The 14,468-nt window shown below is 46.9% G+C and overlaps 2 protein-coding genes across 11 annotated transcripts in view; both read left to right on the plus strand.

Annotated features, from left to right (window-relative positions):
* LOC132209459 (utrophin-like) overlaps nucleotides 1–13,294 on the plus strand; it is a 134,228-nt gene extending 120,934 nt beyond the window's left edge. For 4 of the 10 annotated variants that reach the window (XR_009445543.1, XR_009445540.1, XR_009445541.1 and 1 more), the window contains one exon: nucleotides 4,717–4,832. Coding sequence is in view for 6 of the 10 variants with exons in the window: in XM_059644510.1 (XP_059500493.1) it covers nucleotides 10,989–11,933 (945 nt within the window). In the remaining 4 variants the exon portion in view is untranslated. Of the gene's footprint in view, nucleotides 1–4,716; nucleotides 4,986–9,099 lie in introns of those variants that run through there. The other 6 variants (XM_059644514.1, XM_059644513.1, XM_059644512.1 and 3 more) reach the window with 4 other exon arrangements.
* LOC132209460 (uncharacterized) overlaps nucleotides 1–14,468 on the plus strand; it is a 277,592-nt gene that overhangs the window by 39,922 nt on the left and 223,202 nt on the right. The gene's annotated exons all lie outside the window — the stretch shown is intronic.

The raw sequence follows: 14,468 nt of genomic DNA on the forward strand, positions 1-14,468 counted from the left end.
GTGATCGACACTCTCAACTATCTCCACCTCAGCAACATCTCTCTGTGTCTGATGCAGCGCTCACACACTCACATTCTGTCACCTATTCTGTCTGTCTGTCTCTCCCTCTCTCCCTCATTGCCCATCTCTCGCTCTCTCTCTCTCGCGCTCTCTCTCTCTGTCTCGCGCTCTCTCTCTCTGTCTCGCGCTCTCTCTCTCTCTCTCGCGCTCTCTCTCTCTCTCGCGCTCTCTCGCGCTCTCTCTCTCTCTCTCGCGCTCTCTCTCTCTCTCGCGCTCTCTCTCTCTCTCGCGCTCTCTCTCTCTCTCGCGCTCTCTCTCTCTCGCGCTCTCTCTCTCTCTCGCGCTCTCTCTCTCTCTCGCGCTCTCTCTCTCCCTCGCGCTCTCTCTCTCCCTCGCGCTCTCTCTCTCCCTCGCGCTCTCTCTCTCCCTCGCGCTCTCTCTCTCCCTCTCTCTCTCCCTCGCGCTCTCTCTCTCCCTCGCGCTCTCTCTCTCCCTCGCGCTCTCTCTCTCCCTCGCGCTCTCGCGCTCCCTCGCGCTCTCGCGCTCTCCCTCGCGCTCTCGCGCTCTCCCTCGCGCTCTCGCGCTCTCCCTCGCGCTCTCGCGCTCTCCCTCGCGCTCTCGCGCTCTCCCTCTCTCTCTCGCGCTCTCCCTCTCTCTCTCGCGCTCTGCCTCTCTCTCTCGCGCTCTGCCTTTCTCTCTCGCGCTCTGTCTCTCCCTCGCGCTCTCGCGCTCTGTCTCTCCCTCGCGCTCTCGCGCTCTGTCTCTCTTGCGCTCTGTCTCTCTCTCTCGCGCTCTGTCTCTCTCTCTCGCGCTCTGTCTCTCTCTTTTTCTCACACACCAACTCATTGCTCAGTATTCCATGGTATCTGAATTGTTGGAAGAATTAACTTAGACTGAGCGTGGATTTTCTCCCAAATTAGTTATGACAAAGCAGAACCAATTCTGCCTGGAAGAAGAAAGGCAGGAGCCATAATAATTAGGGATTGTTTTGCTCGAGGAACCGTGCTGTGACATGCATCCAGATAGGATGCTTTCTGTGGTACATCAATGAAAGTTGCCCTTGTGGGCACACGGAATTGCCTTAGCCTCCTGGGAAGTAGACACAACGGTGTGCTTTTTTGCTCATTGCGATGATGTGGATGGACCAGTGAACCCATCCCCCTACACGATCCCATTATCATCCATATGCTTATCCAAGGACTGTTGAAATGCCCCTAATGTGGCTGAGCTAACTGCATTGGCAGGCAGGGGGTTCCACATCCTTACCACTCTCTGAGTAAAGAACCTGCCTCTGATATCTATCTCAAATCTATTATCCCTCACTGTTTAGCTGTGCCCCCTCATACAAGCTGACGTCATCATCCTCGGAAAAAGACCCACACTGTCCACCCTGTCTCATCCACTGATCATCTTGTATGTCTCTATTAAATCCCCTCTGAACCACCTTCTCTCCAATGAGTACAGACCCAAGTCCCTCAGCCTTTCTTCAGAAGACCTTCGCTCGGGACCAGGCAACATCTCCTCTGCACCTTTTCCAATGCTTCCACATCCTTCCTGTAATGGGGCGACCAGAACTGAACGCAATATTCCAAATGAGACCGCACCAGCTTTTTGGACAGTTGCTCCGGATCTCAATCCCACTGCCAATAAAACCTAAAACACCGTAAGCCTTCTTCACAGCACTGTCAACCTGGATGGCAATTTTCAGGGATCGACATTGATGGACACCCTCTGCACAGCAACACTACCAAGAATCTTTCCATTGACCCAATATTCTGCCTTCCTATTATTCATCCCAAAGTGAATCACCACACATTTATCCGCATTGAACTCCATCTGCCACCTTTCTGCCCAATTCTAACCGATCTACCAATGCCTCCGTCCAAGTCATTTATAAAAATGACAAACAGCAGTGGCCCCAAAACAGATCCTTGAGACAAACCAGTAGTAACCAGACTCCAGGCTGAATATTTTGTATCAACCACCACTGGTTGCCTCCTTCGCCAAAGCCAGTTTCTAATCCAACCTGCTAAATCTCCCTCAATCCCATGTCTCCATGTTTTCTCCAATAGCCTACCATGTGGAACCTTATCGAAGGCTTCACTGAAGTCCATGTCCACCACGTCAACTGCCCGACCCTCATCCACGTGCTTGGTCACCTTCCAAAATTACTCAATGAGGCTTGTGAGACACGACCTGCCCTTGACAAATCCATGTCGACTATCTCCCATCAAATTGGTGCTTGCTCGATGATTATAAATCCTCTCTCTTATAATCCTTTCCAAAACTTTTCCTGCAACAGACGGAAGGCTCACTGGGTTTATAATTACCTGGGTCATCTCTACTGCCCTCTTTGAACAAGGGCACAACATTTGCAACCCTCCAGCCTTCTGGTACTAAACCTGTAGACAATGAGGATTCAAAGATGAAGGCCAAAGGCTCTGCCACCTCCTCCGTAGCCTCCCAGAGAATCTGAAAGTTTCGAAGGATGATGCGTTGTATCCGGAGTTTGGTGGGGTGGTACGTTAGGACGAGGGAGACTTTGTTTTGGTTGTTGTTGCGGGGTGGGGTGAGAGGGATTTGTTGCAGGAAATGCTGGAGACACGGTCGAGGGCGTTATCAACCACAGAGCGGGGCAAGTTGTGCTCCTTGAAAAATGAGGACATCTGAGATATACGGGAATAGAATACCTCATCCTGGGAGTGCAGATGCAGAGGCAAAGGAATGGGGAATAGGGGATGAATTGTTGCAGGAATATGGTGGGAGGAGGTGTAATCTTGGTAGCTGTGGGAATTGGTGGAGTTGAAATGGATATTTGTTTCTCAGTGGTTGGAAATAGAGTGGTCCAGGTAGGAGAGAGAGGTATCAGAGATTGTCCAGGTTAACTTCAAGTTCGGGAGGAAGGTGTTGGTGAAGTGGATGAACTGTTCGAGCCCGTTGTGGGAACACGAGGCGATGCCGATACAGTCATCAATGTAACGGAGGAAGAGGTGGGGTTGAGGGCCAGTGTAGGTACGGAAGAGGGAGCGTTCCATGTAACCTACAAAGAGGCAGGCATAGCTTGGGCCCATTTGGCTACCCTGGCCACCCTCTTTGTCTGTAGGAAGTGGGAGGAATTGAAAGAGAAACTGTTGAGGGTTGTTCAAGGACCGGAACTTCCCCCTCCTCAGTGGCCAAAAACACCCTCAACCGTGTCACCCGCGTTTCCCACAACTCATCCCTCACACCCGCACCCCATAATAACTACCAAAACAGTGTCCTCGTCGCCCTCACGTACCACCCCACCAACATACGGATTCAATGCGTCGTCCTCCGACCCTTCTGCCATCCGCAATCCGACCCCACCACCAAAGACATTTTTCCCACCACCCTGAGGTGACCCCCTTATCCGCTCCACACTCCCCTCTAGCACTCCCTACACCCAGCACTTTTCCCTGCATATCCATAAATGTTGTCATCACAACGTTTAAAATTCACTGGTCCCGATACCTCCCCCCCCATCCCAGCCCCCAGGAAGAATTTCCTCATCAAACAGATGTTGACCTGCACATCTGCTAATGTGGTAGACTGTATCCACTGTTGCCATTGTGGCCCCCTCTACATCGGGGAAACCAAACAGAGGTTTGGGGACCGCTTCACCTGTGCTCAGTTTGCACTAAAGAACTGCACCTCCCAGTCGCGAACTGTTTCGACTCTCCCTACCAATCCTCAGGTAACATGTCCATCCTGGGCCTCCTGCAGTGCCACAACGATGCCACCTGAAGGTTGCAGGAGCAGCACCTCATATTGCGCTTGGGAACCCTACACTCCATGGTATCAATGTGGACTTCACAAGCTTCAAAATCACCCCTCCCCCTCCCGCATCCCAAAACCAGCCCACCTATCCCATCCTGCCACCTCAAACCCCACCCCCATTTCCTGCCTCCCAACCTCTTCCCGCCCCGGAGACCTGTTCGTCCTCCCCGGACTGGCCTATCCCCTCCCTACCTCCCCACCTACACTCACCTCTGCTGGCTCCATCCGCACCTCTTTAACTTGTCTGCCTCCTCTCCACCTATCTTCTCCTCTATGCATCTTTGATCCGCCTCCCCCTCTCTCACGATTTATTTCAGAACTCTCTCCCCCTCCCCCTTTTCTGATGAAAGGTCTCGGCCCAACGTGTCAGCTTTTGTGCTCCTCAGATGCTGCTTGGCCTGCTGTGTTCATCCAGCTGCACACTTTGTTATCTCTACATCTCTTAACAACCTCATTAAGTGAATTCTAGAGCGAACTATGCAGGGTAGACTTTGGGTTTATCATTCTAACTTGCCAGTCCTGAAGGATGAAAGTTGGTTTGTGTTGGATGTTTGTCTCATAGCTATGAAAGATATCCTGAAAGGATTTTTCAAATCTTTTGTTGAGAATTGTACCCATTTAGTCGCTAATCCTTTTCCTTCTTTAAAGTTTCCTTGGCAGTGAGAAATTTCAAATATCTGCAGAATTTTATTTGGCTTTGTATTGGTTCTCTGTGATTCTCTGTTAATGGCTCCACGACCTGCCAGCTAATTACAGAATTTATCATTGATGTGCCTGTACTAAAATCTTTCGTCTTATACTATATATCCCAATTTCAGGAGAAAGTCCAGAGAGACCTTTTAAAGGAAAGGGGATTAGAAAGAAAATCTATCGATCAAAATCATGAATAGTTGATAAATTATTTGCATTCCATATTTCCAGAACCTGCCCCGGAAGAGAGAGCCCAGAGAATTGCCAAAGCTGTCCGCAAACAGTCAATAGAAGTGAAGGAAAATTGGGAACAACTGAAAATCCGTGCGAGCAACTGGCAGAAACAGGTGGAAAAGACGTTGGAGAAACTTCAAGAACTGCAGAAAGTTCTGGATGATCTTGAGGCTCATGTGATAACAGCTGAGGGGGTCCACACTGATTGGCAACCTGTGAGTGACCTGCTTATTGACTCATTGCAGGATCACTTTGATAAAACCACAGTAAGGGCAATTACATTACACTTCAGTTATGAACAGATGTAACCACAATGTTGTATCGAGACGATCAGTAATATGAGTACTTCAGTAATATTGATTGAATGGTTGTTAACTTAATTTGCAAATTAAAACTGAGTTGAGCATGCCTTCTGATGATATCACATCGTTAATATTAGTATAGTTGAGGATTCTATTAGTCAGTGACATCAGCTGAGTTATCTGCTTGTTGCCATGTTATCAGGGTTAAAGGTAAAGTCTTAGCCCGCCATTTGGCGACTCCTTAGAGAGAGACAACTGGTTATGATTTAACCTGAAGATCACCATGCCTCAGGGAAGTCGAGGGGTTGAGGCGAAGACCCTTTGTGGTCAGCTCACTGGTACGGCAATTGAGCCCTCTCTGCAGGGCATCACTCTGCATCACAAACCAACTGAATTTGAATAGAGTTTAGGATTGGAGAGCAATCCATGCAATTATTTTTTTTTAATGAATGTTTCTCACTGGGACTCTCTCACTGGCAAACTTTTTAAAAGCCAGCTCAGCCATACAGGCGAGATCAGTTCCTGATCTCAGCTGAATTTTTTGACCTGGGGTGGGTCAGCGTTAGGAGTTCAGTGATTGGAATGAATTCTCATGAAGTTAGCGAGAGGGATACTGCACATGAATAAATCGATGTTTTGAAAAGAGGATGAGATATGAGCAAAAGTTGAATTGATGTGGAAGACCAGCCACAATCATCATCGACGGTGGAGCAAGCTTGAGCGGCCATGCAACGTTGTGCTGCCGCTATTTGACTTGTTCTGTGGAAAGGAAGGAAGATGGTCCAAGTGTCAAAAATGCCGAAGACCACATCATTCTACAACCTCAAAATTTGATTGTGTTCAGCATATTATCACTCCTGGTACCCCTAAATCCTGGTCTATCATCTCAGCAGCTCGACTCTGCCCAAAAGCTGGTTACTTGTGAGATTTTTGAGGGATCTTCCCAAGTCTGAAAATCAGTTTTGTTTTTGTACAATCAGAGTTGGCCAGTGTGGAAGGAGGTCGTTTGGCATATCGTAGCTCTTTGAAATAACTCCCCAATTCGTCCCCCTCTGCTTGGCAATGACTTCAACCACTTATAAAATCTCTTTAATGGAGGGAGACTTTGAAGGCATCTGATTGGAGTATTAACGATCCCAGAATACAACTGAGCCTTATTAAGTTGTTAGTTCTGATGATCAAGAGCTTGATGAAAGAGGATTGTTTGAAAAAGTGCCTTAAAAGAGGAAATGTCCAGAGGCTAAGAGGTGTAGGAAGTTAGCGAGTTTTGAGAGGATTTGTTGCTCGGGTTGAGGTTCTGGATGTGAGTTCGCTCGCTGAAGGTGTAGGAAGTGTCTTCTTGGGTTTGAAGCCGACACAATTAAATGTTTGGCAACTAGTAGTGGGCTGTTTAAAATCAAGAGTGGGCAAGCGGACATAATGAGACGAGTGCAGATGTCCTGAAGTATGGTTGGACTGGTGGAGATTACCAAAATAGCGATAGGCATAGCCAAGTAACGATTTGGAAAGAAAAATGAGAATTTAATAAAATTACTGTTAATAGTATCAGTCAGGTAGAAAGTACAGAGAATAGGAATTGGTTCAAGTTGAGACTCAGGTAGTGGAGTTTTAGACGACCTCAAGTGTTCAATGGACAAATGTGGGTCTCCATCAGGGAATGCATTGGAATTGTCAGGTCCAGAAGTGAAGTAGTTCCAGGTGAAGGTTTCACTGCTAATGAGCCGAGACACAAGACAGGTAGGCAGGATTGAAAAGATGTAAAGAGACAGCTTTAGGGATTGCATGAATGTGTGGTCGGACGTTCATCGTGGGATAAACAAGATGCCAAGGTTGTGCTGAGACAAGCGTAATATTACATTGTTGCCAAGGCGGAGTAATGCAATCAATAGGTCGTGAATAGAGGTTGGTGTGGGGACCACAAAGTGGTCTTCGCAGTTTTAAATTGTTATCTCTACATAGTTGCGCAACTTTATGTTCTGTTCAAAAGGCATGACTGACAAGGAAACAGAAGTTAGCCATTTGTTTACTTGTCAATATATCTTGATTTTTCCACCATGTTCTCCAATTATTGACACAACATGTGCAGTGTACGAAGTGAACCGTTCAAACCTTAAAAGCTGTTAAAATTGTGGAATAAAAGTTAAATTTATTTTCTTGAAAATTTAAATAAATTACATGAAGGTTTGACCAAGACTGCAAGGAATTAGATGGAACACCAGATGAATAAAACAAGCAGTAGTAAGGTGGTATTAGCTGGATGTTCCTCAAGAAACAGAACGCAGCCAACCTTTCTTCCATCGGGGGATTAATTGTGTGGTGTCAGACACAGTCGATGAAATCATTCCTTCTGTCTTTACTGTCTGACTAGACTATGGTTGTAATATTTCCTTTTTTAAGTGCTCAAGGTTAGACACACTTCACTTGACATTCTCATTTTATAAATTTTAAGAAGTTGACTTATTGTCAAGTCACGATAGGATTGAAAACACATTGTATAACTGTTTGAAGTCAGAGTCACATGACACCAGCTTGTCGTCCAACAGGTTCATTTGAAATCACACAAGCTTTTGGAGTGCAGCCCCTTCATCAGGTGCAGTTAGTGAGGTGACCACAGAGAGACACAGCTTATCAGCAGAGAGATCAAAAGATCATAGAATTGGCGTGAGTGGAGTGTCAGATAATAACTCTATACAGGTGACCAAGAGTGTTAGAGGCAAGTAAAGCGTTTATAAAGTCCATGTCAGTGCTGTGTTGTCATGATAATCAGGCAGCGCAACAGGAATGTACAAAAGGTGACATCTCAGGTCAGACTCTGACTTGTAGTTGAGAGGCTTGTGTTCAGAATCTGTCTTAGAGTTTTAACCTTAATTTCAAAAGCAAGAATTTATAAGATACCACACTGACTGTAACTACAAGTTGTGTGTTTCTTCAACAAAATATCTGCAAACAAACAAACATCCTGGATGAAGACTTATTATCTGACACTCCACTCACACCAGTTGTGTGATGTTTTGATCTGTCTGCTTATGAATTGTGCGTCTGTGTGTTTTCCTCCCTGACCGCACCTGATGAAGGGACTGCACTCCCAAAGCTTGTGTGATTTCAAATAAACGTGTCAGATTATAACCTGATGTCATGTGACTTCTGACTTTGTCTATCCGAGTCCAACACCAGCACCTCCACATGATAACTGTTTGGAACCAAGTCAGCGCAACAGGTACATATCGAACATTTGACTTCGGAAGAATGCCGAGTGCTGAAAAGTTCATTAATAACAAAGGATTTCTTCATTGTGCCATCTATCGTAACATGCTGCGTCTCACAGTCACAATGAAAGGATGGCCACTTCAATTTAGCAGGGCCAAGAACAGTTATGGACATTTTTAGCATGGGAGGAGGCCATTCAACCTATTTTAACTGTCCCAGCTCTCTCCCAGCGCAACAAAATTAATCCTTCTCTCGAACTCATTCCACATATTTCACAGAATTGAAATATATAGGTACATACTGAGGAGATTTTAACATGAAGTGAGCAGTTCTCGCACTTCACCTTGTCACTAAAAATGGAAAACGTGACTTACAAGGAGTGGGTCTTTATTTTGTTCTGTTTTGATGATGAAGCAGATGCAAGTCCAAGTGCTGGAACTGGCGTCTTGAACTTAGCAACTGTTCAACATGTATAAAATGAATTCTGTGCACATCTACTAAAAGCCGTTTTCTGGAAGGAAAAGGTACCAAAGAAGATTTGGTGTATTGTGCTTGATGCTATTATACTCCAACCTGTGAAAACAGAACTCTACGACTGTGAGTGTTGAGTTCTGAGAGGGTGCTATCTTGTTTGAATGTACATTGATAAGCCTAGGCCTATTTTCCCAACAGCAGAATTGGTAATCCAGCAAGAAATGGCTATTTCTCACATTTGTTGGCTGTAAGTGTCTGTTTAAAGTTTGAGTACAGTTTCCTCATATACAGGTGCTTAACCTGCTTTTACAGTTGGAACATTTGTTGTGCCAATGAAAATTTTTTGAATGGTTTCACGTCCAGTTTTCCTCTTTATACATATTTGGTATTTTTTCAGGGTAAGGACTATCTTCAAAATCTGAGATTGGGTTTTGAAAGACAGCAGCCTTTGTTTTGGAGAGATAATGGGAACTGCAGATGCTGGAGAATGCGAGATAACAACGTGTGGAGCTGGATGAAGACAGCAGGCCAAGCAGCATCTTAGGAGCACAAAAGCTGACGTTTCGGGCCAAGAACCACCTTCAGAAAATGGGGAGGGGGTGCGGGTTCTGAAATAAATAGGGAGAGAGGGGGAGGCGGGTGGAAGATGGATGGAGGAGAAGATAGGTGGAGAGGAGAGTATGGGTACGGAGGCAGGGAGGGGATAGGTCAGTCTGAGGAGGCCGGTCAGGTCAAGGGAGCGGTATGAGGTGGGAGGGGGGATGGGTGAGAGGAAGAATAGGTTAGGGAGGCGGGGACGAGCTGGGCTGGTTTTGGGATGCAGTGGCCGGACAGGAGATTTGGAAGCTTGTGAAATCCACGTTGATAACATTGGGCTGCAGGGTTCCCAAGCAGAATATGAGTTGCTGTTCCTGCAACCTTCGGGTGGCGTCATTCTGGCACTGCAGGAGGCCCAGGTTGGACATGTCCTCTCGGGAATGGGAGGGGGAGTTGAAATGGTTAGTGACTGGGAAGTGCAGTTGTTGATTGCAAACTGAGCGTAGGTGTTCTGAAAAGCGGTCCCCAAGCCTCTGAATCGTTTCCCCAATGTAGAGGAAGCCACAACGGGGACAGCGGATGTTTTGGATATTTCTTCAGCTTGATTTTCATTCAGAGTTGGTTGGATTTTGCTGAAGCAATAGACATAACTCACTATGACGTAGACAATGTCAGAGTTAATGTTTCGCGTCCTGTGACCCTTCCTCAGATCTCACTCTTCACTGATGCTGCCAGACCTGCTGAGCTTTTCCAGCAACTTCTGCTTTTGTTGCTGATTTACAGTGCCCACAGTTTTTTTGTATTTTACGACACAGACAAAACTTGATCTCTGCAGGAAGCATGATGCTGCATTCTCCAACTTCCCTGCCTTTTTGTAATATAATATTGTCTTTTTAGGACAGAAGTGGCTTTTTTTTTGTTTGTTTAAACTTCCGCACATACTTTCTATGCAGGTTAAAAGTCTACACCTTTTCAGTTCTCTGCTGCATAATGAAGACTTGGAACAATTTTTTTTATAAAGTAGAAAATCAGTGTGGTTTGTTTTCCAAAATGTGATGTGTAAGTGCAACACTTAACAGTGTGTTCATCAAACTGTTGTTTCCTTTGATCTTTGTGTTGCAGAAATTTCTAGAATCATTTCATATATTTTTTTTGATATATTTTAGCAGCTTTCCTGGAGCAAGTCTGTTTTCCTTCGGATGAGACGACTTTCAGACATACTCCCTTTATTATGAGATTTAATTACGGTAAAATCTGGAGGATTTTTATTCACTGAGTCACAAAGGACTATATGTTTTAAGCATTGGAAAATGCATTCTGTTCTGACTGTCATGTTATCTGGTGTTTGTACCAGGCTTTCCGATTAAATGCAAGTGATTAAGGATGCTAATGATGCCACATGTTATTACAAGAGGAAATGAACATACAAGTAAGGATTTTATGCCACATTTATGCATAGCATGGACCATGCAGCATGGATGCAGTGACTGAGTGAAATGGGATGCAGTGACTGAGGGTAATGGGATGCAGTGACTGAGTGAAATGGGATGCAGTGCCTGAGTGAAATGGGATGCAGTGCCTGAGTGAAATGGGATGCAGTGCCTGAGTGAAATGGGATGCAGTGCCTGAGTGAAATGGGATGCAGTGCCTGAGTGAAATGGGATGCAGTGCCTGAGGGAAATGGGATGCAGTGCCTGAGGGAAATGGGATGCAGTGCCTGAGGGAAATGGGATGCAGTGACTGATTGAAATGCTCACAGCGAATTGCCCCCTCCATCCTGACCCGCTCACAGTGACTTGCCCCTGCAGTCCTGACCCGCTCACAGCGACTTGCCCCCTCACTCCTGACCCGCTCACAGTGACTAGACCCTGCAGTCCTGACCTGCTCACAGCGACTTGCCCCCTCACTCCTGACCCGCTCACAGTGACTAGACCCTGCAGTCCTGACCTGCTCACAGCGACTTCTCTCTGCAGACCTGACCCACTCACAGCGAATTACCCCTGCAGTCCTGACCCGCACGTTGCAACTTGCCCCTCCAGCCCTGACCCCCTCACAACGACTCGCCCCTTCAGTCCTGTCCCAATCACAAGGACTTGCGCTCTCCGTCCTTACCCACTCAGAGTGACTTGCCCCTGCAGTCCTGACCCCCTCACAGTGACCTGCCCCCTCACTCCTGACCCGCTCGACATTGAGGAAACCAAGCAGAGGCTTGGGGACCGCTTTGCAGAACACCTCCACTCGGTTCGCAACAAACAACTGCACTTCCCAGTCGCGAACCATTTTAACTCCCCCTCCCATTCCTTAGACGACATGTCCATCATGGGCCTCCTGCAGTCCGACAATAATGCCACCCGAAGGTTGCAAGAACAGCAACTCAGAATCCGCTTGGGAACCCTGCAACCCAATGGTATCAATGTGGACTTGACCAGCTTCAAAATCTCCCCTTCCCCAACTGCATCCCTCAACCAGCCCAGTTCTTCCCCTTCCCCAACTGCATCCCAAAACCAGCCCAGTTCTTCCCCTCCCCCTACTGCATCACAAAACCAGCCCAGCTGTTGCCTTCCCCCGACTGCATCCCAAAACCAGCCCAGCCTGTCTCCGCCTCCCGAACATGTTGTTCCTCTCACCCATCCCTTCCTCCCACCTCAAGCCACACCTCCATTTCCTACCTACCACCTCATCCTGCTTCCTTGACCTGTCCGTCTTCCCTGGACTGACCTATCCCCTCTCTACCTATCTTGTTTTCTCTCCATCTTCGGTCCGCATCCCCCCCTCCCTATTTATTCCAGTTCCCTCTCCCATCCCCCTCTCTGATGAAGGGTCTAGGCCCGAAATGTCAGCTTTTGTGCTCCTGAGATGCTGCTTGGCCTGCTGTGTTCATCCAGCTCCACAGTTTGTTATCTTGGATTCTCCAGCATCTGCAGTTCCCATTATCAGTGGCATTTTCCTCTTCATCAAAGTTTGTGCAAAAGCAACACGATATGGGGCGGCACGGTGGCTCAGCGGTTAGCACTGCAGCCTCACAGCACTGGGGACCCAGGTTCAATTCCAGCCTCAGTCTGTGTGGAATTTGCACCTTGTCCCTGTGTCTGTGTGGGTTTCCTCCAGGTGCTCCGGTCTCCTCCCACAGTCCAAAGATGTGCACGCTCGGTGGATTGGCCATGCTAAATTGCCCATAGTGTTCAGGGACGTGGGTCTGGGTGGGACGCTCCAAGGTTTGGTGTGCACTTGTTGGGCCAAAGGGCTTGTTTCCACACTGTAGGGAATCTAAACAATCCTGTTCCCACATCTCCATGTACCCTGCTGATCACTGCTCACAGAGATGTTTGATAACAAAAGGATAACAATAATATTCAAACCCAGTGCTGGAGATGTATTTTAAATACACTGAGGCCAGTGTCGATCTCCAATTCAACTTTTATTTACAAATGAACTGTCTTCAACTTTAGCACTGCCTCATTCAGAGATAGTTGCCAGGGTGTCAGCATCTCTGACCCTCACACTTCTTATCTGACAGCCAGGGCTCCCTGATTTGGGCTGTTAATATGGAACAATCAGGCAACTCATATTCTGTGAGGTTCAACTGGCCGAACTGGTCACAAACCAATGCGGTGTGTTCATCGAAAATCAAACGTACTAGAAAGATACCATTCCATACCAGTGTAAAGGAAGGCATGAGGCTAAACTGGGGAGGGAAGGGAACTGCTTATTGGGGGTGGCCCAGAGAGTGGAAGAAAATCGAATGGGAAGAAGACCATTTGAGACTGAGGGAGAGAGATGTAATTGCCTGAATGAGGCATTCCAATTGCGAAATGGATTTTTGTGTGTACACCATGTTCAGTTTCCCCGATCTTAATCTGTACTCCTCTTTAAATCATTAGTATCTGAAATTTCTGTATCATTTCCAAATGTTCTGTCTCTAATGTTATGCTGTTGGAATTGGTTGAACTGCAGAGATATTATTTATTTGCACAAATGTGTTCAGAGAAATGAGTTGCATGCTATATATGTATTATTCTTCTTGATTCTATTGTACGCATACAAATTAAAGTTAGTTCCACTTTTGAACAAAAAACTGCTTTTAGATGTCTGATGTATCTCATTTGCCTGCCACTTACTCTTGTTGATGAGTTGTGTTTCTGTTTTGTGAAGAAATATGAATGAGCTGGAGCACTAATGGCAATGCCCAATGTGGTGATCTTCCAACATTGCAGCTGGAAGGTTGGGCAGGGAGGGGGATGGGTTTCACAAGAACTATTACAGAGGGAAATGGAGAGACAGGTGATGTATGTGGCAGCACCGAGACAGTGAGGAGAATGAAATGCAGCCTGAAGGGGAATCTGGCTGTCGTCGCAAAGGCACGGGCTGAATGGAAGAGGACAGAAAGGATTCACTCAGAGGAAGAGAAGATCAGACTGGACGGACTGTGAAACAGGCAGTAATCATTGGCAAGTTACTGACAGGAGGGTGAATCAATCGGGCTCACTTTAAGACTGTTGACAGTTACCATATAGTTCCTGGGAGATGTGTGGATCAGGCCAGGCCCATAGAGAAACGCTTCCCGGAGTAATTAACATGGAGACCCCACTGGGAAAGAGTGAGGGGTTGGCCGTCCTGCTTCCATTGCTGCTGGTGATGTCCAGGCCAGTCATTCTGGCCAGCGACTTCAGCTGCATCATCGGCACGAATGAACAATATGGAGGGTATGACAGTGAACTGGACTCGACGTCCAGATTTCTGATGGAAACGGTTGAATTTGCCAAGCTGCATAACATCTTCAGCACCCCTGCAGACTGAGCATAGAGTAGAAACGCCTGGTCATAGCCAGACGGGTCTATACACCCATTGGATAGATTTCCTGTTTGCGCCCACACGTCCTCGATCATATCCATTGAAGTCAAGCCGGTGTTCTTCTCTGACTACTGCCTCCTGCTGGCTGACTGTCACCTACAGGATGACCAGCGGGCTGGCAAGGGAACATGGAAGCTGAATGTGAAACTGTTGACCCCAGAAAAATCATTAAGAAGCTCAAAAGAGAGCACACAGGTTGGAGAACGATGAAGACCCTTTTTGCACTTGGTGGGAGGCAGTCAAAGCGAACACCAAGAAGTTCTTTGTCCTGAAAAGTGTTCAGAAGGTGAGAGAGAGTTGGGCAAAACTGTTCAAACTCCAGAAACCCGTGCAACACCTACTCTTAGTACAGACAATCGGGTCCCTGTCACGGAGGAG

Source organism: Stegostoma tigrinum, unplaced genomic scaffold, assembly GCF_030684315.1.
Source record: "Stegostoma tigrinum isolate sSteTig4 unplaced genomic scaffold, sSteTig4.hap1 scaffold_96, whole genome shotgun sequence".
NCBI lineage: Eukaryota > Metazoa > Chordata > Chondrichthyes > Orectolobiformes > Stegostomatidae > Stegostoma > Stegostoma tigrinum.